This window comes from Schistocerca gregaria, chromosome 4 (genome assembly GCF_023897955.1).
Source record: "Schistocerca gregaria isolate iqSchGreg1 chromosome 4, iqSchGreg1.2, whole genome shotgun sequence".
In the NCBI taxonomy this organism is placed as follows: Eukaryota; Metazoa; Arthropoda; class Insecta; order Orthoptera; family Acrididae; genus Schistocerca; species Schistocerca gregaria.
The window spans coordinates 308,107,950-308,135,897 of NC_064923.1; the positions used below are offsets into that span (position 1 = coordinate 308,107,950).

The following is a 27,948-nucleotide window of genomic DNA, read 5'->3' on the forward strand; positions in this document are numbered from 1 at the left end:
GAGGAGGATGGACCCATTCCTCATTTTAGACAAACCCGCCACTTCCCCAAACTTATCCTCCAGGTGTTCCACAAAAAACATAGGCTTTGTCGAAAGAAAGGAGTCACCATCACTTCTGCTGCAGACAAGGTATTGTGGTACATAAGGCTCCTGCTTGGCACTAGATCTGCGTCCCTCCCATGGCGCAGCCAACGAGGGGAACGACTGAGGATCATATTGTGCAGCATCGAATTCAATTTTGCCTCGCTTAGAGACGCTGGTGGCAGTGCGACCACCAGCTTGCTGAGATTTATTGCGCTTCATTGCGCCACATCCGCCCAGATGCCACCTACTCCGAACGAGGGCTCTCCCCAAGGGCGCCACCCAGCCAAAGCAACGGGTACCTGGCCGATATCCCATTGCCCGGAGTCCCCGTGCCCCAGACAAGATGGGCACATACTCCTTGGCATGCATGGGGAGGAAACAGCTCTGGCATCTGTAGTGCGATCCCTGCGTGGTCAGGGGGCTACCACCAAGAGGGTACATGACGACCCCACCACAACGGACTGGCTACCGTGCTGGATTTTAGGTGTTGAAAGGGTCCACAATTGCCGTGGGCGCGAAGAAGGGGATTGCGCACAAGACGAGGAGGCAACCCAGAAGACATGGGGTGTAAATCCCTCCACACGACAATAGATAGCATGCAATATGGAGGTGCACGATGGACCAATAGAAAAACACCACGTAAGGCGTCCTTCCCCAAATGGCACGCACTAACAACGGAAATTTTGAAAATGGCAGGTCAAACCCAAGTGGGGACCATCACATAAGGCCGAAACTTTGAAGACTCCTTTTAGTCGCCTCTTACGACAGGCAGGAATACCGCGGGCCTATTCGTACCCCCGAACCCGCAGGGGGGGGAGAGGCTTGGTCAAAAATGTTTGAACTCTGATGCTGTGTCTATTGGCTGCCAGGCCAATCAGTCAGGAGTGGACATTCTGTGCGCAGAGCAAAGATAGAGTGGTTTGTACGTGAGTGAGTTAGAGTGTCGGCGGGTTTGGTTTAGCTGATTTGGCTCGCATACTGACGCTTGGTGGTTGTGATACTTTGAGCTGCACTGACTTAGGGTTGTTGAATGATATACACAGACCCTGTTCTCAGGTGAAAGTTTCTGTTACAGTTGATCGTAGTTCATTCCCTCTGAATATACTTGGGCCTTATAGTGGCTTCCATGTAAACCAAGTCAGTCTGCGTTCTGAAAGTAACAATTCAGGAGAGAAATTGTATAGCTTCCATCCCAATGTATGCTTTGCGTATCTAACACTCCATAACTGATTTGCGTTTGTCATTTTTGTGACAAATTTATCAGCTGGTTCTCCAGTAGGTTGTGATTACTAAACGCTTAATGAAACTTATTTTGTAAAAAATACGCCACTGCTCTCATTCATATTTCCTCTATTATTCTGTTTGTATTGTGGTGGTATGTGGATACATCAATGTAACATTCAACATGATTTAATTATTAGACTTCTGAAAATTGTTACAAGCATAGGGCAACTGAAGTGCAATAAGTATATTTATTGATTCACGTAGACTCATGTGAGTTGCACACTATTTGAATGTTATTGCGAAGATAAAGTTTTTCTTTTATGTGGAAGTATTAACATTGAGCTTCACTCAGACTTATGTATGAGGAACGCAAGCGACGGCTTGCAATGTTACAGATATAGATGATGATTAAGACTGTGGTAATAATGCAGCCGAGTTTATTAATTCTGCTGGTTTAGGTTGTGGAGCCATTTTTGAAAATAGTTTTAGGTTCTGACTTTTTGAAAATATTTCTACAATGTGCATCAGTGGAGCCCTATATCAGTTTACTTTGAACTGTAGAGGATTCCAGAAAGAGAGAAAATGTTTAGTTGTATGAAAACGCTAGCGAAACTAAGAAGGTATCTGAGCGCGAAATTGACAGACGGTGCAGGAAACCATTTGTTGATGCTAACGCCTCACTCTACAGAAGCCATAAGAATAAATTTTTTTATCTACTGTCAAGCTTCCATCATGGAAACACTATTGGTCGTCTGGTGATCTGTGGTCAATTAGTAAAAGACCGACTCGTGGTTGGTTTGACAGTCCTCTCTGATTTACATTTGAGTAACTTGTTCCACCAAATGATATGAAGGCTATGGAGAGCGTTCCTTGAATTCCTTTCAAAATAAACATTTCCCAACATTGTATGATGAAACAGAAGTTCTGTGTTAGATAAATATACATTTGTTTGAGGGAAGAAATTCAAAGGAACAGTGCGATCCAATCAAGCCAGTGAAATTCGGTTACTAACTGTACTGCACAGCAGACCAGAAAGGTTATATCTTTCCCTTTTATATTTATCAAGGGACGAAGCAAACCCTGGAGAGAGAATCTGAAAATTATGAATTATTAAAAAAGGTAGTTTTTGCGTTAGGAAAGAGGTTTCAAGGCAAAAACAGGAGACTAATTTGCTAAGTTTTTTTTACTTCCATTGAGCTGCATGAAAGGATGAAGACAGGAAATTTTGGCGTGTGCAACAATGAGGATCAATACATAGGTTTCCCATCAGGCAAAATTTGAAATTTTGTGCTAAGTTCTTATGGGACCAAATTGCTGAGGCCGTCCGTATGTAGACTTTCACATCTAACCTCAGAGGGAGCGAGCCTCTTTGACTGTGGCAAGGCGCCTAAGACCGTGCGGCTACCTCACGCGGCTCCCGTCAGGCCCTTACGTTTATGGGGAAATGAAAGATTACAGGGTGTCATCCTCTGGAATTAGTTTTTCGACCGAAAGAGAACAAAATTGTCTGGTCCAGAAGTAACATTCGTGTCCAGAAGTAACATTCGTGTCCAGAAGTAACATTCGTGTCCAGAAGTAACATTCGTGTCCAGAAGTAACATTCGTGTCCAGAAGTAACATTCGTGTCCAGAAGTAACATTCGTGTCCAGAAGTAACATTCGTGTCCAGAAGTAACATTCGTGTCCAGAAGTAACATTCGTGTCCAGAAGTAACATTCGTGTCCAGAAGTAACATTCGTGTCCAGAAGTAACATTCGTGTCCAGAAGTAACATTCGTGTCCAGAAGTAACATTCGTGTCCAGAAGTAACATTCGTGTCCAGAAGTAACATTCGTGTCCAGAAGTAACATTCGTGTCCAGAAGTAACATTCGTGTCCAGAAGTAACATTCGTGTCCAGAAGTAACATTCGTGTCCAGAAGTAACATTCGTGTCCAGAAGTAACATTCGTGTCCAGAAGTAACATTCGTGTCCAGAAGTAACATTCGTGTCCAGAAGTAACATTCGTGTCCAGAAGTAACATTCGTGTCCAGAAGTAACATTCGTGTCCAGAAGTAACATTCGTGTCCAGAAGTAACATTCGTGTCCAGAAGTAACATTCGTGTCCAGAAGTAACATTCGTGTCCAGAAGTAACATTCGTGTCCAGAAGTAACATTCGTGTCCAGAAAGCTGAAGGATGGCACCAAAAACAACTGTCAGTGCGTAACTTTAGTAGAAGACTGCAAATGGAACATGGTAGTTTTAGACCATGTCTGTAACCTTAGATCTGCTTATAGGGGAAGAAGATCCAAAAAGTGGTGGCATCGTCTTTGATGTATTACGTATGGTACTGATTCCCATGGTACACAAAACTGGTCAGATAGTTGTTGCAAAGTCAACAAAAAAGCACGCAAAATTTGAGAGAACGCAAAATTCCGAAGATTGGCAAAGTTCTGCAGAATTTCGAAATACAGGGCGTGCTTCAATGCGAGGTGTTTTTAATAATTTCCGAAACGAAACTGTCTCGGAATCTGGCAGAAACCCCTAAGATATTCTGGTCATATATAAAGCACACCAGTGGCAAGAAGTAATCAATACCTTCACTGCGCGATAACCACGGTGAAGTCACTGACGACAGTGTCACCAAAGCAGAGTTACTAAACACCGTTTTCCGAAACTCTTCCACTAAAGAAGACTAAGCATATATTCCCGAATTCCAATCAAGAACTGCGAAGATTAGAAACATACAAGTAGATATCCTCGGTGTACCAAGTCAGCTTAAATCACTTAAAGCCAAGGCTTCCGGTCCAGAAGGTATACCAGTCAGGTTCCTTTCAGAGTATGCAGATGCAGTACCTCTATGTTTAGCAATTGTGTACAACCGCTCGATCACAGAAAGATCCGTACCTAAAGACAGGAAAGTAGCACAAGTCACATCAGTACACAAAAGGGAAGTAGGAGTAATCCGCTGATTTACAGGCCCATATCACTAACGTCGATTTGCAGTAGGGTTTTGGAACGTATACTGAATTCGAACATTATGAAGTGCCTCGAAGAAAGGTTCACTGACAGTCAGCACGGATTCAGAAAATATCGCTCGTGGGGAACACAAGTAGCTCTTTATACTCTAAGTTATGAGTACTATCGACAGGGGATATCAAGTTGACTCCATATTTTTAGATTTTCTGAAGGCTTTCGACGCCTTTCCTCACAAGAGTATTCTAACCGAACTGTGTGCCTATGGAACATCGCCTCAGTTGTGTGACGATTTGTGATTTCCTGTCAGGAAGGTCAAGGTTCGTAGTAAAAGACGGAAAGTCATCGAGTAAAACTGAAGCAATATCCGGCGTTCCCCAAGGAAGTGTTACAGGCTTTCTATTGTTGCTGATCTGTATTGACAACATATGAGAGAATCTGAGTAGTCGTCTTACATTATTTGCAGATGAAGCTGTCATTTTCCGTCTTGTAAAGTCATCACATGATAAAACGACTTGTAAACTGATTTAGGGAAGATATATCTATGGTGCGAAAAGTGGCAATTGACCCTGAAAAATGAAAAGTGTGAAGTTATTCAAATGAGTACTACAAGAAATCAGCTACATTTCGATTACGCAATAAGTGACACAGATCTGAAGGCTGTAAATTCAACTAAATACTTCGGGATTACAATTACAAATAATCTAAATTTGAATGATCACGTACATAATGTTGCGGGTAGAGGAAACTAAAGACTGCGATTCATAGGCAAAACACAGAAGGTGCAACAGGTCTACTCAAGAGACGGCTTACACTACACTTGTCCGCCATATTCTGGAGTATTGCTGTGCGGTGTGGATCCCTATCACATGGGAATGACTCATGATATTGAAAAATTTCAAAGAAGGGCTGCTCGTTTTGTATTATCGGAAAATAGGGGAGGTAATACCACGGATGTAATACGTCAATTGGAGTGGCAATAATTAAAACGAAGGCGTTTTTCGTTGCGACATGTTGTTCTCTTGAAATTTCCATAACCAGTTTTCTCCTCCGATTGTGAAAACATTGTTGGCACCCATCTACTTAGGAGAAACGATCACGATAAAGTAAGAGAAATTAGGGCAAGCAGAAAATTTTTGTGCTCGTCTTTCCCGTGGAGCGGTAGAGTGTCATAGATGTAGGTGTAGATGTAGATGGAAATGGAAATAGAATTTGTGAATGGTTATGCAATGTATTGTGAACTGCAGGGAAACTTTACATTGCTGGAGTTCAGGAGAAATGCTGCTTAAGGACTAATTGTTTAGGCAAACGCATAACCGGTCAGTTCCAGAGCTCCAAGACAAGTCCTGAAGCACAGGCCTACATGCGACAAATGGAAGGAATTAGAATAATCAGTCCCAAAAGATGTAAGACTACGAAATGAAGGTGTTCACTTTGTCACTTGTGCAGCAAAAGGGGAAGATGTGTTGTTTGCATTAAAACAAAGGTACGATAGACCACACTCAAAATTATCATTTTCTGGAGTACTTCTGCTGCCATGGAAAGAGAAATCGTTTTGTTGAAATCCATCTAGTAAATGTAATTACTTTTCCAATGCTCAAATCTGTAACCTCAGTGCATACTAAAATGTTTTCTGGTTACTTTCTATGCTGTACTGGAAATCGTAGGTCTATGAGCCACTGAAAGGCCACAAAGTCTCTAAAGAGCTATTTTTCTAAAATAATGGGGAATTAAGATAAAATTCTGAAAATCAATTATGTTGTCGCTATTTACTGCTGTGTTCAATTAAAATACTGAAAAAATTGTGTTTTTGATGGTTCAGGCAACTAAGGCTTAGACACTGCTTTCTTGAACGCCATTTACTAGTGTAACTTGAAATATTACATTTCTTTGCAAGATACGTCACAGTTTTGTACGTTTTTCTCAGAAGCTTTGTACAAAAGGAAGCGTTTTACAATGCTATTTTGTCTTTCCTACATGCAAATATTTTTCTTGCTCACCTCCACATACAGATTCCAATAATCCGCCCTTGACAGAGCCTGATACAGGGCATCCACAGCCGTGTAGATGACCATCACGATAAACGCTTCTCCACCGCTGACCAGGAGCTTGTAGATGTTCTCCATCACCTGGCTGTAAGGCATTGTTTACTGTGAGCATAGGACTTTACAGGTAACATACTGTGACAGACAAGGGCTGCGACAGAATTAACTTTAATTTTCTCCAATCTGTTTAAAGATCTAACTGAACATGCAATCCACAAAATACACACACTGCTACTCGCATGATGCAGGGAGCCACTTCTTGTGTCTTACTTGTTGCGATGAGTCAAGAGGCGGCAGTGGAATGGAAACTTAGAATAAGTTGCGCCAGGATAGCGAGTTAGGAGAAATACAGAGATTTCGGAAATTCACTGTAGTTAGCACCACGAACTAGCTTAGCAATTTGATACCAAACTATCATTTAAATGCGTAAAGTGAAGGGCAGTGCAGACTGTGCAGCACTGCAGTCAATTTCATAATCATTTGAGTGGGCTCCAAACTAAGGGTCCTCAGTCCCTCAATCCGAGGGAAGTTCCTTCGCAATTAGTGATGTTGGCGAAGTTCGTGTTCTGAAGAAGAAAATATGTAGGAGTGTTACGAAGTTTAAGGTAGTACTGATGCCGAAGCTGAGGAAGAGTTGCGGAAGAAGGTATTGATTGAGCCAGTACATAGGTCCGAGCAGACTGTCTCCCACAGACCACCAAATCGATGATCAATCCCCACCATCCCATGTCCGACCCCTGCCGTTCCAATACAGCGCGAAGACAGTTTCAGAGCGAAGAATATCTAGTCCACAAAAATGGGAATGATGAAAATGTAATGGGCGTCAGTGGGAATGTCAATAATAAAAACAAGGAAACAGAACTACGCAATATATTTTCAGCACGTGGTGCCCACAGCTCATATTTTAAAAATGTCATTACCACATTGAGCTGCTGATTAAATACTCTATTTACACAACCAGTTTCAATCGTCAGTTGGTTCGCTGATTGAGGGGGAGGGGGGGGGGGGGGAAAGTGGTAAGGGAGCAAACAACGAGGTCGTCAGACCATTGATCTAAGACTTGTGTATCCAGAAGTAGTGGTGTCCACCCAGAAATATTTCTTATCTATTTGGGAGCTTGGTAATAGTAAATGCGAGGAGCCTATATACATGGCGCTTCAAACCACGCAGTCACACTGTGTGGCGTCTTTTGTAACGTCATTAATAAAAACAAGATTAAGGAATAGGCCAGTCGGCAGGTGTGCTTCTCCCAGGGCCCTGTAAGGGGGGGGGGCAAGAAACGTCCCATCCACAGCTGTCCAAACCGTGATCCGTCGATCAACAGTCCACAGAAAAGTGGGTACGGCTGAGAGACGGTTAACGAATTTAGAAGCGATTAAAACATAGTAAAATAAAGATGAAAGCGTAGCCTGGTGAAGGGGAGAGGATCTACTGCAGGTCAAATACTCTGGTGCTACTGTGGAATTATATTAACAATGTATAGCTGAGAATAAAAACCACTTTCAAGGAGAAAAAACCAGTTCATCCACCGAGGATTCACCTGCCAATGCTACAGGTTGTGAGTTTGGAAGTCCATACTTAGGATGAAGGGCCGAAAGTATGGGACATTCCAATAGGTAAGCTTTACAGTGTGTAAGGCTCCACAACTGCAATAGGGAGTGGCTTCTTACACAGACTTAACTATTGACTAAGGTGGTATGACCAATTTGGAGACTACATAGGACTGTGGATACCTTCAAGATGTGCAAGGACAAGCATCATACTGCACCTCTCCCCTGGATTGTGTGGAGTTAAATGTGGCGGTAGCCCCCCTCCCCCAGATGATTCTGTTAAAGATCTGGTGTTCACGTGCAAATCCGCACCTGAGGTTGGCAAAGAAAACAAGGAGCAAGTAAATGCTCCCCAAGTCAAACTATCGGCCATTTCATTCCTCAAGTTTCCCACATGACTTGGGACCAATAGAAAGGCAACTGAAGCCTGCAAGACCAGCATTGCTCGACAGATAACGCTAATGGAGACAGTACACTTTAGAATACCATCAAGTTAGTCATTAATACAATGGAGGACTCTGCTAACGCCTGTCAGCTCCGCTGAAAAACACTACACGTTCTTGGCAGCAAAGAACGTTCCTCTCTGGAAAAAGACACAAAAGCACGTTTCATCTGATCCACAGTTCCACTATGCCAAAGGGTCATGGGGGCCACAGACTGAGCTTGGAAGCGACTGAACGTAATCCTTGGGGTAGGAGAATATGGGGGACAGCATAGTCCAAGGAGGGGAGATGGAGATGTTGGCACAGATAATTTTGGCGCGTTCCAAATAACGGTCTCATTTTAGTGAGGTTGGTTGTTTGCCAAATTAATTTGGAGGAGGGTACCAAACAGTGAGGTAAATGGTCCCATGATGTAGGATAGCAGTAAGCAAGGGAGGAACAACAGCACAGTCCAGTCAACATACAGACAAAGAGGGAAAAGGAGTGTCAGTGTAGCAGGAAGAGGAAAGAACGGTAGGGGCAGGGAGGTTGAAAAGGGAAGAGCAGGGACACCCCAGAAATACTATGTGCAGTGGGGTACCAACTTCACCACTAACTCGTCGCAACACTCAGACCACATCATTACCATATTACAGCTGGGCAACACCAGGGGAAGAAGATGAGGTTGAAACAGGACAGACAAAATGTAGGGGAAAGGAGGGGAGAACCCTGCCAGTATAGAGGCAAGGGCAACATCTCTAAACAATGCATACACTGTGGGATCCAAATTCTGGGGGGAAATTTGGGAACTTGTGCCTGAGAGTACATACTAGGGTGGAGGGTCATTACAGAGTAAGAGACCATGGGTCACGCTAATATGATCAATATACGAAAATGACAGGTTGGTGGATTCACACTGGGAGAGGCAAAGGGAAGAATGCCACATGGTCCAAGTCTCGATGGCGCGAAATTGATTAGATGGGGTAGCCTCCAAAGCATCAGGTCATGATTAAGCAAAATGGGATTTGATGTGAACCAGCAAATTCGCCCCAGAGAGACCACTGAGATGGTTGAGCCCCAGCCAGATGATCACTGATCAGCAACAAAGTCATAGATGACCAAGACCAAAAATGACGGGGAAAACGAGTGATGGACAGAAGGCCACTCATTGAATCTGTACATAAGAAAACTTAGGTGAGTGAGGACCATTTAATAAAACATAGGGCCTAATAGATGGCCAGCAATTTTCTGCAGTAGATGGTGTTCCACACCAACAGAAGGTATATCCAACATCAGCAGATATAGAGCCATCAGCTTCAAAAATGATGCCATCCTCAGACTCCCATAAGAGAATTCGAAACAATGGAACGCCATTAGATTGGTGGAGGCTTTCAGACCCTGGAGGAGGTCCATCCAAATCTGAAGGCGAGGAACTAACGAAGTGGTGTGGCTGGGAGGGAACTTGGGAAGAGGACAAAGAGGAGATAAAAGTCGAGGTGAGAGAGCCAAGGCAGAGCCCAACCAGTAGACGCATGTAAGGACAGGAAGCGGACAGGCGACGGCCTGAATCCGAAAAAGAACGAAAGGGGTTAGAAGGGGAATAGTAGATAGTTATGGCATAGGAAAACCAATGCTTGGACTGCCGAATTTAAAGGGGAGGGATCCCAGTGGCAACCAAAAGACTATCGACAGGTTGGTTGGGGTAAAAGTGGGTGGAAGGCACCAAACTACGAGGTCATCAGTCCCTTGTTCCTAATGAAACAATGCCACAAGGCAGAATGAAACAGACAAGACATGTAACACAAAACGGAAAGAAATGAAAACTAGAAGAGCGTAGCAAAGGCAACGAACACTGAAAGGAACAAAAGACAAAAACCAGATGCTTAAACAGAATAGAATAAAATGGCAAAGACAGTCACTGCATCACATTAAAACCTCAACCTTAGAAGCACTAGGGTTGAGGACACAGGGACAAAGGACATGCGCTAAAACTCAGATCGTATAATAAAAACACACTGTCACGAATAAAACGTGAAACTAAATCAGCGAATGGGGCGTTGTCAAAATGAATGGCAACGAGTCCAGTAACACAAGATTTCGTCGCTGGGCAGTCAAAGTAGGACAGTACACCAGAATATGGGCCACTGAATGTGGCATCGCATCGGCAATGAGGCGGGTCTTCACGGCGCAAGAGGTAACCGTGGGTCACCCAAGGTGGGCAATAAAAAGCTGGCAGAGGACAACTGACTGCCTGCGAGAGGATCGCATGGAAGACTTCCACACATTCGTTGTGTCCTTAACGACACCCAGTCTGTTGTGTGTACTGTTATGCCATTCGTCTCCCGAACCCGAAAAACACTGGCTGAAGTCAGATTGCAGATCAGGTTCAGAGATGCCCATCCCCAGAAGCGGTTTCCATGTAGCCTCTTTGGCCAGCCTGTCGACAAGTACGTTGCGTAGGATGCTGACGTGTCCTGCGGTCCACACAAACACCACTGAATGAAGGGACTGTTACAGAGCATAGATGGACTCCTTGATGGACGCCACCGTAGGATTGCTAGTATAGCACTGGTCGGTAGCATTCAGGTTGCTAAAGGTGTCAATACACAGAAGAAACGATTCCTTGGGACATGAACGGGTATACTGAAGTGCACTAGATATGGCCACCAGCTCTGAAGTGAATACACTCCAGCCATCAGGCAAGGAATGTTGTTCAATATGGCCTCTGTGGACAAAGGTGAAGCCAATATTACCATCAGCCATAGAACTGTCGGTGTAAACCACTTCAGAGACCCGAAACACTTCAAGAATCGAGAGGCAGTGACAGTGGAGAGCCGCAGGGTTAACGGAGTCCTTAGGGGCACGTGAAACGTCCAGGCGAAGCTTCGGCCTACAGCTACACCACGGAGGTGTAGGTGAATGGACCTCGAGGAGAAGTGGTACAGGCAAGGACTCCAGACAGAAGCGATCGCTCGCGAACCCCAATCGTTAGCCCTGACTTGGGCCGCCTGTACGGGAGGTGAACAGCCATAGACGGGAAAAGAACATGGTAATTAGGGTGTTCAGGAGAGCTATGAATGCATGCAAAGCAACTGGCGAGCAGTTGCGAGCGTCTCATATTCAAAGGAGGGACTCCAGCCCCTATGAGTATGCTTGTTAACGGACTCGTCCTAAAAGCCCCTGTCGCTAGTCTAACTCTGCAGTGGTGCAATGGGTCGAGCAAACTCAACTCTGAGGGCGCCGTCGACCCATAAACCACACTCCCATAGTGAAGGCAGGCTTGAACAAGGTCTCTGTAGAGCTGCAGCAGCGTGGAGCAATCTGCACCCTATTCGGTGTTGCTCAGGGTGCAGAGCGCATTGAGGTGCTACCAACATCGCGATTTAAGCTGATGAAGATGAAGGCAAGTCAAACGATTGTCGAAAATCAGACCTAAGAATCAATATCTCCAGCACAGTGAGTGGATCATCATGAAAGTAAAGTGCTGGTTCCGGATAAACGGTACGACGCCAACAAATGCATTACACGGCTTCATGGTGGAAAACTGGAAGCCATGGGCTAGAGCCCATAACTGCGCCTTGTGGATGACTCCCTGTAGGTGACGCTCAGCAGCACCAGTAGTGGAGCAGCAGCACGAAATGCAGAAGTGGTCTGCATACAGAGAAGGTTAGAGGGCCCAACAGCTGCTGCTAGACTATTAATGTCCACTAAACATATATGGACACTCAATACAGAGATCTACAGGACTCCATTCTCCTGGATATGGATGTAACTATGAGAGGCATCAACTTAAACACGGGAAGTATGGAGCGACATGAAGTTTTGGATAAACATGGGGAGTGGTCACCAGAGACCCCACACATACAATTTGGCAAGGATGATGTCACAAAGTCGTGTCATATGCTTTACGTAAGCCAAAGAAAGACCCCAGACTCGATGGACACAAGATTATCAGTGGTAGAGCGACCCTGGAGGAAGCCGCCCTGACGGAGTCAGCAAGCTAGGCAACTCCAACCGTCAACATAACATATGTTTCAGCAGCTTACGAACAACGTTGGTGAGGCTGATGGGCGGACAGCTATCCACATCAAGCGGGTTTTTCCAGGTTTGAGCACCGTGATGGAGCTCTCCCATCATTGCGATGGAAAGACGCCATCGCACCAGATCTGGTTGCAAATGACAAGATGGTGTCGCTTGTAGTCATATGAGAGTTGTTTTATCATCTGGCTGTAGATGGGATCAGGCCCAGGAGCTGTGTCAGGTCAATGAGCAAGGGTACTGAGGAGCTCCCACTCTGTAAATGGAGCGTTACAGGATTCACTGCAGCGTGTGGTGAATGAGAGGACATTCCGTTCAAGCAGCCGTTTGACTGTACATTACTCGCCGTTTATGATAACTCCAGGGACAGCTGTTGGGGCCTGGTGCCCAAAAAAATGATCTTTGCCCGGACTTCAGAAGATGCCATGTGGCACCCAATGGTGGAGACACTCTCCCAACACCACTCCTTCCATTGTTTGATAAGGTAGCGAACACGGGCATGGAGCCATTTAAAAGCTATGAGGTGTTCCAGAGAAGGGTGCCACTTATGCCGCTGGAGCTCGCCGACGCTCCTTAATTGCTTCAGCGACTTCCGGCGACCACGGATGGACTGTGTTAAGCCTTGGGCACCCTAAAGAGAGATGAATCTCATTTTCTGCCAGAGAAACAACTCTGCTATTCACCTGCTCAACCATCACATCGATGTGACCGTTTGGGGAGATTCAGCGGTGACAGCAGAGGTGAAAGTTTCCCAGTCCACCTTGTTCAAAGCCCATCTGGGCCTGACGGTGGGGCAGTAGCAGGAAGATGGGGAAATGGTCACTACCACCCAGATCGTAATATGCTTTTTAGTTGATAGATGGGAGGAGTCCAGGACTATATACCGAGAGATGAATGGCCGAATACGTGCCGTGTGCCACACTGAAATGTGTGGCAGCCCCAGTATAGAAGAGGGAGAGGTCGAGTTCGAGTTGTGATAGTAAGTTTTAGACATTCTGCCTCGGTCAGTAAGAACTGTGCCACCCCAAAAGGGGTTATGAGCGTTGGAATCTCCCAGAAGTAGGAAAGGTTTAGGGAATTGATCGATCAGTGCAGGCAATGCGTTCAGGGGTACTGCACCATCTGGAAGAAGATATACATTGCGGTAGTTTTTTCCTGCGTCGTCCTTATCCTGACAGCCTCAGCTTCAAGAGGGGTTTGAAGGGGCACGATTTCACTTCATACTGAGTTCAGGATAGACGCAAACTCCACCTGACACTATAAGAGTTGCTACAGTTCCTGTAATACTTTACTGCCACAGAGGGCAGGGGTCCACATTGTTGGGAACCAGGTTTCCTGGAGGGCAATGCAGGAGGAGCTGAAAAGCTTAACAGTTGCCGTAGCTCAGCCAGGTGATGGAAAAAACTGCTGCAATTCCACTGGAAGATGACAGAGCGTGAGGCTGGGAAGGCATGAAGCACGCAAGGAGGCAGGTTATGCCTCAGAGTCACTGCCTCCGACCTAGTATTTGTAGCCCTTTCTATGGTGGATGAGGCATCAGTGAGATCCAGGTCCGCAGGGGATGCAGATGCAGAATTGATAGGGAGTGGTGCTGGTGGTGGTGTTGGGACCAGCATAGAGTCCTGCTTCTTAGTAAATTTCTAGGTTTGCTTGCTCTCTCGCTTCACTTTAGGGACTTCTTGGAAAGATTTCTCCGAAGCAGCTTCAAGCACAGAGGGAGACCATGAAGCTCTTCGTCCAGCAGCTTTTGGCTCCTTGAGTCACTGGCAAGTGTCCACCGTGGGATCATTGGAGACCTTTGAATAGAGGGTCCCAAGAGATCATTTCCACATGAGAAGAGCTGCTGACGGCTGTTGGTTCTCCAGCAGGGGGAGGGGACCGATGTTCCCTGAGTTTGGCAGGCCTTGCTCCTATAGTAGGTGCTTTGGGTAAAACAGAGGAAGATTTACCCCCTGCCACCAAGGGGTGGATGAATTCTCGTAGTCTCGAGTACCTCTTGTTCGTGGCACAGAGTGAGGAACCACTGGCACTTTGAACAGCAATGACGACGTAGCTGCAGCTTATGCAGATGTCAACCAAAAGGGGTGTAATCTTTCAAATTTACGTTTAGCCTCTGTACATCAACCAGTCCAGCGTCTTCATTTTCCCCATCTTTTCTACTACTGGGCGGTGTGGCGAGCAGAGGAAGTGGTGATCTCCACAGCTGATTCAAATGAAAGGAGGCGCACACTGAGTATCTGGGTGCAGTGGACGTCTGCAGTCTCGACATTTGGCATTGGAAGTGCGGCGGGAAGATATGTGCCCAAACTTCCAGCATAAAGCACCACATAGGGGAGAGACATAGTTTAACGTCACTGTGGTGAACCATCACCTTGACTTTTCCGGACAATGAATCATCCACAAAGCCCAACATGAAGGCACGGGCAGCAACTCTTTTCTTTGGGTCCCCTGTAAACGCGCCGGACGAAATGAACACTCCGCCGTTATGAATTGGCGGCGCAGTCGTTGTCAGCCTGCAAGAGGAGATCGCGATGGAAAGTGATCCCTGGACCATGTTGAGGTTTTTATGGGGAGCGAGAAACAGGAATATCACCCAGCTTATCACAGGCGAGAATTGCTCGATATTGGGCTGGAGATGCTTTCTGAATCAAGACTGCACCGTTTCGCATCTTTGACAGTGCTCTCACTTCTTCAAACTTATCCTAAGGGTGTTCAACGAAAAATTGAGGCTTTGTAGTTAGGAGTCTCCATCAGTTCTGCTACAGCCTAAAAACCTAATCGAATATGGCTCTCTCCGTTCTGTAGCCTTATGTTCCTCCAATGGTGTAGCCAGGAACGGAAACGATTTTGGGTCATACCTGTCGGCATTGTATTATATTTTCTCCTTCACAGACTTCTGATGCCATACAGTTACCAGCAAGAGATGACTTAGTTCGCTTCATTGCGGGCCATCCGCCCTGATGCCACCCACTCCGGTCAGGGGATGTGAGTCGGGACCTGGAGTCCTATTGTTAGATGAGAGAAGAGCGTGAAGCAGTTCGAATTCAGCAAAAGGTTCATTACACGATTCGGTTGGGAGGTGGGGTAGAACACGGGGGGGGGGGGGGGGGGAAGGATCAATTTTTCATTTCTGCAGCAGTCATGCAATCGGATAAGGTGCTATTGCTCTCCAAATGTGAGTCGAAAGATATTCAGCTGAAAGCAAGCTATCAGTACAAAGATCACTCTGAACGACAACACCCACAACTGTTTATCATTTACTGTCAAGAAGACTACAGAGCTTGGCCACACCTGGGATAGAGGCATATATTGTGAAGGAGGAGACTGTTCCTACAATTTCTTCTTACTGTGTGATTACATAGGTAGCCTTATAATGAAGTCGCTTGTAAGTGCTGAACTTTATTTGTGAACTGTGTCGCTTGAGATGTTTTAGGGCTCTTTGGCGATCAACAACTATTGCTGTGTCTCGTCAACCATGGCACTGGCCAGTGGTTGAGGACAGCTATAGGAAGTGTAACAGCAATTCCAACAGCTTGAGAGACGAAGTATTCCAGTGGGGTACAAAGGAGACTCCCCTCATTGACAATATCTATGTTAACCACTTCAGTTGCCCTCTCAGAACCAGCACAATTCCATTAGGAAGTACAATGCTCAATTGAACTTGAGAAGTGGTTATCATCGAAATGCGTTACTTTTATAGAAATGTAAACTGCAGAGGAGCAATTAATAAGATATTTTATATCCAGTGGGTGATTGTACAAACTATCAATCCCACTGAGTGATCACATTACATGTGCCCAGTTTGTGTGTGAAGAAACCAGGACTTACCACTCCCCAGGATCTCAGACTATCACCTATGGTGGTGCAACAACATCAATGAGGATGCACTTTTGATCAGCCATCTCTGAGGTCACTAGAGTAGCCTTACACCTCTGCACCTTCTTTGATTCCTTTGAGGGCATAGCCACCATAGTGGGGACACATGAGCTGCAGCCCAGGGACCCACAGGTCTGTACACCTTGATACTCTGCAAAGTGCATGATAGAATCTTGATCAGACACTCACTTGAACCGTAGGCTCCTGTTGGGCCTCTGCTATACGGATTTCTAGTGGATAGTGGCTTCAAAAGGGAACCCTGTCACTGGTCGCCACCAGGAAGAAGCTTCCTTACCTGGTCAGGTATGGGAAGTAGTTTCCCTTAACGGGTTTCAGTAACCACAAGAGAGGAGGGCTGTAGAAGAACTGATTTCGATAAGACAGATAGTGGGAGTAATGGCTGGAAGATCCGCGTAATTTTACATCTTATCAACAGGGCATGGGCCTTTGGTCCCAGTGAAACGTCCGATTAGTAATCAAAGCGTCCTTGGTCCAAGGGTCGAACTGCGCCACTGCTTACATTTTGAGTAAAAAAAAAATCAGCGGCAATGGCAGCTTCAGGCCTAAGGAGTGACTCTCACTATGCAAACAGCTTTGAAAATGAGATGAAGGAGTGGACACAGGTTCAGGTATTCTTGCGGTTGGGACGAGAAACTGCACCTAGAAGGCACAAGAATCAGCAATGATAAATGGCGTAAGGATGCAGAAGGCAATGTGAACTGCTGCAATATACAGACACCCGGCCTGTAATTGAAGAAAATTTAATGGTTCTCCCGTGTTTCACGAAGATAAGGGACTAGTTCCCGTGCGAATCACCGGGAGTGGACTGACAAGGAGGTCGTGACCATGAGAAAAAGATGTAGTATCAACCGAAACGAGGAATCACAGATGTCTTAACGTAGTAGGGAAGCTAGAAAATATGAAAAGGAAATGCTAAGGTTCAATCTAGATACAGTTTGAAGCAGTAAAGTGAAAAACAAGTTTTTCTGGTCATACTAGCGTAGTATCAACAGCAGCGGGGCATGGTATAACAGTTGTAGGACTAGTTATGAATAAGAATTTGATTTTGTTTCATAAACGTCCAAGTCGGAACCCCAGAAAACGAATACGAGAAAGGAGTTAAAAGTGACTACACGTTCTGCCCAATCAACGGGAACAAAGGCTGAGGAACAAATACATACTCTTTTTAGGAAGGTCCACAAAATACGTCGTAGAGAACATATGTCCTGAACTAAAGACTAAATATTTTTCGCTGTATTTCTACAACAGGTAAGAAGAAAACCGCTATCGACAGCCCGTGCGTCGTTCGCTAAAACGGCCGTTAACTGCAACGACTTCCATACTATAGAACGTAAGTGGTTAAAGAAGGCCATTCGATCAGTGAATGTTGAACCGCCGAAGGTTCATGACAATGACCACCACTTAAAAATCGATGGCTGGAAAGAGTGACCAATACGCTGAAACGATCTCTCGGCGAGAGATCGTTAATTCCCTGAAGCTTGTAGGGAAGACCATTATTGATGTCAGAGTGATACCACCTGCCGACAGACAACCCATCACCCGAAGGGATGGAAGAGCTTGCAGACGGAAGGAGGGCCACCCCAGCCTTGGCAACAGCGTCAACAGCCTTATTTCCATTCAGACTCACGTGACCAGGAACAACGTTATCACGGTGGCTACTCAACAGCGACCGAATGGATGCTTTCTTGGACCTGTTGAATAAAGGGATGGACTGTGTATAGCACACAAGCTCGGAAGGGCTCAGAGAATCTGAGCAGATGACATTTGAAAAGCCTATGTCGCCTGATGTACTGCGTGGCCTGATACAGGGCGAAGAGCTCGGCTGTAAATACTGAGCAGTGTTCCGGAAGCCGATACCTAATATATTCGGTGTCAAATCACGGAGACATACCGAACACCAGTCAGTACAAGAGTCATCACTGTACGCAAAGGTACTATCGCTAAGTTGCATCCAAAGCTCGAGAAACTTCCAGCGATAGATGGAATGTATAGTTTCTTCGTGATGTCCAAGGTGAACACGGGCCGCCGCAGGAAGCCTAGGTGGTGAAGGGTGTACACTCATCAGGAAAGAGGCAAGCAGCGTGATGTGAAGCTGCCAGTTAATAGCCGAAAACTAACTCCAAGAGGTAGCAGGGAAGAGGAACACGTCCCAAACAGTCAAACGAGTCATCAGAGGAGGAGGCATAGAACTAGTGGCCAGGCATGTCTGACAAACTGCATGCCTATCCGCTGAGGAGAACATCACGCCGATATGACAGAGGTACTTAAGCAGCTTCTGCATAGATACTCAATTGAGCTATCGTAAAAGGTGTCAGTTGCCCAATTGATTTCACGATCGATTGTATTTAGGGTGCCTAAGATGGACAGATGTGTAGCTGCATAAACGAAACCCCCATAGTCTGGTTAGAACCAGACGAGGGATCAGTACAAACTGAGGAAGATGGTCCGATCCAATGTTCAGAAGTACCACTTAGGACTTGCAGGACAATGAGAGACAATAAGGGACAGGGTGCAGTGAGCAGCCAGGTAAGATAGTTTATCAAGCATCATCACAGAAATTTCGTAGTTTCAGCCAAGGAAAGAGCAACAGGCCGAAGTTGTAAAGATGGTTGGTTGGGGGTTTAAGGGACCAAACAGCAATGTCATCAGTTCCTTGTTTCAAATCTGGTCCATTCCGATAGTGTGACACCTCAGAAATATCAGAATAAAAGGGAAAAGGCTAAAAAATGTAAAAGGTCAGTCATGTTGTGAAACAAAATTAGGTAAGTCAGCAAGAGAGCGAACCCAACGTTATGCTGAAGCAGCAGAGGCAAGATCACCTGCGACTGAAAAGGTGCAACCACTGGAATGTCGAAGTACGTATGGGAAAAGGAGACTAACCAATCCTAAAAAAGGATAAAAACAGTAAAAGGGGAAGAAAAGAGGATATCTGTCAGGAAGGGGGGGTCAGGAACCTCCTAACACGGCTTACAGTGGGAGATACCCCAACACTCACCGACATGCCCCAACACTGGAGAGAGATTAAAATCTTAAAACTGAGAATGAAAACCACTTTCCCAGAGGAAACCGAGAGCCAGGTCGACTAACCGGGAATCGTCAGCCAACATCAAAGGTAAAGTGTGGGGGAGTCTGTATTAGCACGCAGAGCCAAAAGAAGGGGGCGCACAACCAAAATGTGGGCTACTGACTGGAAGGCTCCACAATCACAAAGTGGGTGTGTCTTATCACGCAAAAGAAAAAATGGGTCAGCCTGGTATGGCCAATGCGAAGACGACACAGTGTGGTCGAGTCCTTTCGGGAAAGGCGAAAGGAAGAACGCCATGGGCCTGGCGTCACCTTAATCGTACGAAGTTCATTAGACAGGGAAGTAGTCTCCCAAGACTTGGCCCGTGATTGTCCGAAGTGAGATTTTATGTGAAGCCGTAAATTCGCTGCAGGAGGGGTTACAGAAAACGGGAGGTAAGTGACTGCTCCCCCAGCCAAACGATCAGCGAGCTCATTACCTGGGATACCCACATGGCCAGGGACCCAAAGTAAGTCAACAGAACAAGCAGCACAGTGAATATCAGAAAGATCGCCATGGATGGCAGAGACCAAGAGATGGCGCGAAAAAACACCAGTAAATAGCCAGAAGGCCACTCATTGAGTCTGTACATAACAAAACGCGGTTGTGTTGCGACTGTTTAATAAAGGTAAGGGCCTGGGAAATTGCCATCAATTCCGCAGTAAACACCCCACATGTAGGTTGCATCAGATGGTTTTCCGTTCCAGTAGAAGACGAAGGCATATCCCACATTATCAGCAGATTTGGAGCCATCAGTGTAAAAAACAGCATCACGAAACTCCCATAAAATTCGGCGGAAAAAGGAACGGAACACCATCGGGGGGATGGAATCTTTCGGACTTCAGCGGAGATCCATCCGAATTCGAGGCTGAAGAACTAACCAAGGAGGGATAGAGGGGGGAGAGCGAGGAAGACAGGACAAAGAAGGAAGCTGAAAATCACGGCAAAGAGACGCAAGGCGGAGCCCAACCGGTAAACCCGCCCAAGGGTGGGAATCAGGTGGGCGACGTCCATGGCCTTGGAACAAGATAGAATAGGAATTATGAGTGGGAGACGGAGAGCGAGTGCATAAGACAACAGAAGCTGGGACAGCCGAACACGAAAGGGGGGGGGGGGGAATCCCAGCTTGAACCAGGAGACTATCAACAGGGCTAGTAGGGAAGGCATCGGTCGCCAAACGAATGCCACCATGGTGGACTGGATCCCGTACGTGCAGTGTGGAAAGAGCAGCCGAACCATAAACTTGACAACCATAGTTCCAGCGAGACAGAACTAGAGCACGATAAAGACGGACGAGGATTAAATGGTCTACACCCCAAGAGGAGTAAGCAAGGAAGCGAAGGACATTGAGTTTACAGAAACCTACCTTCATAAATCTGATATGGGGAAGCCAAGTGAGCTTATTGTCGAAAAGAAGACCCAGGAAACGAAACTGTGGGACCACAAGCAATCGTTGTCCATCGAGATAGATCTCTGAATCAGGATGGATCTTAGTACAGCGACATAAGTAGACCACCCGCGATTTTAAAGGAGGGAACTGAAATGCGTGTGACAGGGTCCATGCAGAGGCACGCCTTATAGCTCCCTGGAGCTGCCGCTCTGCAGAGGCCATCGAAGAGGAACTAACCCAAACGCAGAGATTTGATGACCCAATTGGGTCGTCGGGCTACCATCCGTCAAGTAACTTACAAACAACATTGGTCAGACTAATTGGCCTATAGCTGTAAACAAATACAGAGTTCTTACCAGGCTTAAGGACAGGAATCACGATGCTATCCCCCACTGAGACAGGAAGTCCCCCTGGAGCCAGATACGCTTAAACACCCAGAGAAGATGTTGCCATTGTGAAGCACTGAGATGTTGAAGCAGTTGGTTATGAATGGAGTCTGAGCCAGGGGCCGTATCATAAGAAGAAAGAGCAAAAAGCAATTCCCATTCAGTAAAATATTCGTTGTAATATTCTGACTGACAAGTGGCAAAACATAAGGTGAAAGCTTCGGCCCGCTGTTTCCGGTGAAGGAAAGCAGCTGGATAGGAGGCTGATGCTAATGCCATTGCAAAATGGGTCAAGATCTTCCACGAGAATCAACGGGTCCGTACAAAGGCCATCCTGGAGGGGAAGGCCTGGGAGGGTGGACTGCCGATGGCAACCTTGGATAGAGCGAAGTGTAGCCCATACTCATGACATACGGACAGTAGAACCGAGGGAAGAAACAAATCGTTCCCAACATATCCGTTTGCTCTGTGATTAAATAATGGGATTTAGCGCGAAGTAGTTTAAAGGTAATAATGCTGGCAATGGATGGGTGCCTCTTAAGGTGTTGCAAAGCTCGACAGCGATCACGGATGGCCAGGTCCACCACAGAAGTCGCCGGCGACGAACTGGTCCAGATGAGCACGGTACAGCAAGGCTAGCAGGGCTAACAATCGCGTCAGACACGTCATGTAGGACGGAATCAATACAACCGACGAAGGAGAAAACATGACCTGTGCAGTGTATAGAGGCCAATCAGGGCGTTGGAAAGACCAACGAGGTAACCTGTCCATCAGGGAGTGGGAAGGGAGGGATGGAGAGAACCAACGAGATATAGTCACTATCACAAAGGTCGTCGTGTGGCGACCAGTGTAATGAAGGGAGGAGAGAGGTAGAAGAAAGAGGAAGATCAATGGCAGAAAAGGTACCATGACTGGCACTGAAATGAGTAGGGGAGCCATCATTAAGAAAGCACAAGTCGTGGTCCGTAATAAATTGAAATAAGAGGAGACCTCGTCTAGATGGAAATGCTCCCCACAAGGGATAATGAGCATTAAAATCCCTGAGAAGGAGGAAGGGAGGAGGAATTTGCTGTAGAAGGGCAGTTAAGAGAGCAGGTGTAGGATTCCTGTCAGGTGGGAGATAAAGATTGCAAACCGTGACCTCAGAGTCCAGGTGGACCCTAACAGCAACTGCTTCCTATGTAGTTTGAAGAGGAATCTACGTGCTAGCAATGTCTGTACGGACCTATGTACGAACGCCACCAGAAGCCGGTAGGGATCCTAAACGATTTGACAGAATACACGGAACCCACAGAGGGTCGGTGAGTGACCATCAGTAAAATGGGACTCCTGTAGAATCACACAAGCTGCAATGTAAGACTCATTGCGAGAAAACTCCCATGATTGTCAGTGTCCGATGATGCACTCCTTCAGAAGGGGGCCCACCCGCCTTAGATGGGTGTTCACACAACACACCTGCCAAACACCTGACAGAGGGACCAATCTGAACTTTGGTAAAGTAATAGCTCAGGCAATCACGCCTCCATGGGCCTGGCTTGCACCCGGGGATGTGTGTGATCCATACCTGTGGACCTGGGGCTGGGACTTATGTGTGAGACAGTCCAGCATTCAGGAGTGCGTAGGGAAGAAGAAGAAACAGGGGAAGAAGAAGAAGAAACAGGGGAAGAAGAAGAAGAAGAAACAGGGGAAGAAGAAGAAGAAGAAACAGGGGAAGAAGAAGAAGAAGAAACAGGGGAAGAAGAAGAAGAAGAAACAGGGGAAGAAGAAGAAGAAGAAACAGGGGAAGAAGAAGAAGAAGAAACAGGGGAAGAAGAAGAAGAAGAAACAGGGGAAGAAGAAGAAGAAGAAACAGGGGAAGAAGAAGAAGAAGAAACAGGGGAAGAAGAAGAAGAAGAAACAGGGGAAGAAGAAGAAGAAGAAACAGGGGAAGAAGAAGAAGAAACAGGGGAAGAAGAAGAAGAAACAGGGGAAGAAGAAGAAGAAACAGGGGAAGAAGAAGAAGAAACAGGGGAAGAAGAAGAAGAAACAGGGGAAGAAGAAGAAGAAACAGGGGAAGAAGAAGAAGAAACAGGGGAAGAAGAAGAAGAAACAGGGGAAGAAGGAACAGAGGAACTTCAAATGTCAAAGCAGAGGAAGAATAGGAGATATAGAATGAAGAAAAATGAAAAGCAGAAGGGTGTTCTAGTGCCGGCTTACTGAAGATTCAGGACATTTCTAAAAATGTCCCAGACGATCTCCAAGGAAGGGGAAAAAGAATAGCAGAGGATATACATGCACGGAAAGGGGAAGGTCGTAAGGCTGGGGTCCCAAGGTAGTCAAGTATGAACTCACCAACGCGTGGTTAGCCCCCTGAGGCTATGAAGATGCTAGAGCAGTTCAGTGATAGGGCTCTTACCAGAATCGACACGAAACTAGCACTAACAATAGTGCATGTGTGCATTCGGTCGCAAGCAGGAGATGGGAAAGCCTTGTAAGAATACTGAACAGGTAATTCAGTGTGTGAAGGGAGATGAAAATCAAATAGTCATGGGAGACTAATGTGGTAGTAGGCAAGAGTGTAAGAGAGGATTGCAGAAAAATACCGGTTTGGCAGTAGGCATGAGAGAGGATAAAGGCTAATTGAGCTCAGCTATGAGTATCAGTTAAGAATAGTGAAAACTGGGTTTAATGCTCAAGATGGAGTATACTTGGAAAAGACAGATATAGAAGATCAGATTACATGTTAGTCAGGGAGAAATTGCGTTATCAGATTATATATAAGACGCACCTAGGGGCACATATAGACTCAAATCTCAATTTGATATTGAGGAATATGCTGAAATCCAGCGAAAAAGTTATGAAGAATCAGTACACATAGAAACGGGACACGAAAACAAAACATGACGAGAGATGCTGTAAGTTCTGAGGTTATTGATTTTGCTATAAGGAATAGCTTATTAGGCTAGTCAATTGGTGAGGAATAGACATCTAGGTAATAACAGAAGTTCGATAGAAAAATGTAGGTATAAGGAAGACAGCTGCGAAGGAACGATAAGTAACAGAAGAAATACTACACGTGACCGACGATAGAAGAAAATAGAAAAACGTTTAGGGAAATCCAGGAATACAGAAATAGAAGTTACTTAGAAATAAAAAGTGCAGCGAAGATAAGGCGAAATGGCTACATGAAAAATGAAAAAATCTGAGCAAAAATGATTGAAGGGCTGACCCAGCATATGGGAAAGTCAAAACAATCTTCTGCGAAATTGAAAGCATGGGTGGTAACGGTAAGAGTGCAATGAGAATTGTGTTAAATGCAGGGGAAGGAGCCGATAAGTGGCAAAAGTACAGAGAGGGCATCTTTGAGGGGAAGGACTTCCCTGAAGACGATGTAAGAAGAAGTAAGTATAGGGAAAATAATATTACAATCAGAATCTACAAAAGCTCTGTAAGGCAAAATCGAATAAGGCACAAAAGGATACATAACTTTCAACCGAAATTTCTAGAATCATTGGAAGAAGTAGCAACAAAATGATTATTCACGTTTTAATGTAGAATTTGTGAGGTTGGCAGTATACTATCAGACCATCAGAGGAACATCCACACTATTACTAAGGGTGCAAAAGCCTTAAGTGCGAACTTTCGCACCATCAGTTTAAATCTTTCATTCTAGTTCCTGACACGAATATACAGAAGAACGGAGAGGAAAATTTGGCATCTGTTAGATGACTATCAGTCTAGCTTAAGGAAAGAAAGGCAGTTCTGACGTTGCAGTTGATAATGGAAGCAAGACTGAAGAAACATCACAGCCCTTTCTTCGGATTTGTCGACCTGGATAAAGCGTTAGACAACTTAAAAAGGTGCAAGATGTTTGAAAGAGAAAAATGGAAGTAATCTATACGGAAAAGCTGGTAATATAACTACAACACATACAGGAACCAAGAGGGAACAAGAAGACGACCAAGAACTAAATGAACAGATTGAAAAATAAGACAGGGATGTAGTCTTCCGACGCTGCTACTGTTCAGTCTATACATCAAATAATGAATGACAAAAATGAAACCGGTTATAAAGTGGGACTTAAATTCTAGGTGAAAATGTAAGTGATTGCTTTGCTGTGACGTCTCTATCTTCAGTGGAAATGAAGAATTACAGGTGTCTAATGGAATGAAGAATCTAATGAGGACAGAAGATGGATTGACAGCAAGTCGAAGAAATCCTTCATGGAAAGCAGCAAAATTGGAACCAGCGACTAATTTTACTTGAGGATGACGAGTTTGATCAAGTTAACGAACTGTGCTACCTAGGCAGCAAAATTGCCATGGACAGAGCAAGAAGGATATAAGAAGCAGTATAGCACTGGCAAAAGGGACTCCTGACAGTGAGAAGAGTACTACTGTCAAACATAGGACTTAATTTGGGGAAGTACGTTTGGAGCACACCACTGTATGTTAGTGAAACCGGCTGTCGAAAAACCGAAACACAAGTGAATCTAAGCATTTGAGATGTAGTGCTACAGATAAATGTTGAAAATTAGGTGGACTGATAAGGAAATAGTAGATTCTGCGCAGAATCAGACAGGAAAGGAATATGTGGAAGACACTGACAAAGGACAGGATGACACTATGCTCCACAGAATAACTTCCATGGTACTAGAGAGTAACAACTGGAGACACACACACACACACACACACACACACACACACACACACACAAGAGAGAGAGAGAGAGAGAGAGAGAGAGAGAGAGAGAGAGAGAGAGAGAGAGAGAGAGAGAGAGAGAGAGAGAGAGAGAGAGAGAGAGAGAGAGAGAGAGGAATTCATCCAGTAAATAGTGACGTAGTTTGCATGAGACAGAGGAAAAGCCTGGCAGAAGAGAGGAATTCATGGTGGGACAGATCAAACCAGTCTTAACAGTGGTTGACAAAGAAAAAGCAGGATGTGCCACATGTGCCGCACTTGGACAGTGGTGGTGATATTTATATACCTGGATTTTCTTTCCTTCCTTGAAGAATGGACAAACATGTGATCGTGGAGGATGGTTTCCATGCAGTTGAGAATAGGTGATTGATTGTAAGGGTTACCTCCCTGTAATCACCGTGCACTCTTACCCAGTTGTCTGTTTACCATGAAGTGGGATGACTTGCGACCGAAGATGACGCATCTGAAGGAACTCGTGGATGCAGCAGACAAAATGTACGCCTCCCTGCTCAGGATTAATATGTATCAACTAATCTGTCTGGCGTGTAAGGACTTTGAAGATGATTCCTTGCACCGTATTCGAAGTCTGGTATGAGGCAATGATCACCAGCATATAGGGGTTCACATGCCTGAGGAGCTATGAGATGCGCAAAAGAAGCGGCTTTAATCAATAGCGAGCCACTGCACATTTTTGCCGATGCCTCAATTTCTAGTTTACGTTCCATACATTCCACAGAAAATAATTGCTTTGTCACAGTAGAAATATCGCAGTCACTTTGAGTGCACACTGAGTGACGAAATGTTTTGCTCTTTTACGTCTAGCTTGTCCCTGTTCTCATAGCACAGCCAGGGAAGGAAAAAGCAGTAGGGTAGTAACTATCTGCATTGAAATTTCTGTATCATGACAGTCAGGCTACGACAGCAATTTTTTGTCGTCATTTGAAGCGTCTTATGTGAAAGAAAATAGTCCAAGAGAGTAAGGCAGAACCTAAGCAAGAGCCGAGTCGACAAGGAAGGCTGCCACCGTGAAGATGTGTGCAAGAGAAATGACAGACTGGGCATTTCAGCACGGAGTAGGTAGGAGGTGCTGAAGTAGCAGGAGATCTTGTGGTCTCCACATGCTCACTCGTGAGATCTCAGAAGGTCATGTGGTGGAGTTGCCTGCAAATTGCAATGGCTTGTTCCACTTTCTAATCGGAAACTGTATCTCTTTTCTTATACACTGGCATCACATCTAATGAAATTTCAACACGCTTCACTGAGTGAGCTAAAGCGCTGAACTAACGTTGCTATTCCCACTGGCCTTAGCAGTGGATTGGTATCGCCTGCGTTTTAGACGCAGGCAGTAGCAGTGAACGAAACAGCTGGTGGATTAACCTCCACCTAGGAACTGTTTACGTTCGGTGATTAATTTCGAAGTGAGGCTGTATATATATGGTAGTATTTATTTGGGTGTCTAAATTCTATAGGAAAGACACTGTCAATATTGAAAGCGCTGGAATATGCCCTCATTTCGAAGAAAGTACTACATACTTGTCCAGCACTGCTTAATTTTCTTTTCTTCAAACACCCAGGAAATTCGAATTTTTTGGCTACATAAATTGACGTGCGAAACGTAAACACGAGATAAAGTAACAATTACTCGGCGGACATGAAAGAAAATGGGGGAGAACATTGTCAGCGGTCTCCCAGTCGCGGGCGTCATATGACGTGGGATCAGCGTGACTCAAGCACCAGGAGACAGTAGAACGAACAGGAAGGGAGAGAGTTTGAATTAGCTATCACTTATGGTGCACTTGTGGTTGTACAGTTCATTAAAACACGCCCCGGAGACGACACAGTACCACTTAAGACTGGGAAGTATTATCTAGAAACTTTAATCGAGACAAATGCAGCCCAGGGATTTGTTATTATTGCTTAAGGGCACTGCAACCCGTAATAGAGGTGGTGGTCGACCACTCAACTACAGCAGCAACGACCGCTGCATTGTGCAACAGCTAAGAAGGAACCCAGATCGAACAGTGGGTATAGTTGCAGTAATACATAACAGCACTGCAAGGTGCGCTATCTCAGGCTCGCTCTATAGAGGTACGGCGACTGCATGCGGGTGTTCTCGCTGATCAGGGCGTTCTGCCCCGTTGACGCCCGCACATCGGCGGTACTGTTTGCGATGCTGATATGGGAGCAGGGACTGGAGTAAGGAGGAATTGGGTCCCC

General features: G+C 45.5%; 1 protein-coding gene across 1 annotated transcript in view; it reads right to left on the reverse strand.

The window, feature by feature from the left end:
• The window catches only part of LOC126267288 (juvenile hormone acid O-methyltransferase-like), a 131,039-nt gene that overhangs the window by 37,627 nt on the left and 65,464 nt on the right, over positions 1 to 27,948 (reverse strand). Inside the window, exon 4 of the mRNA XM_049972362.1 lies at positions 6,261 to 6,393. Coding sequence (XP_049828319.1) covers positions 6,261 to 6,393 — 133 coding nt within the window. The remainder of the gene's footprint in view (positions 1 to 6,260; positions 6,394 to 27,948) is intronic.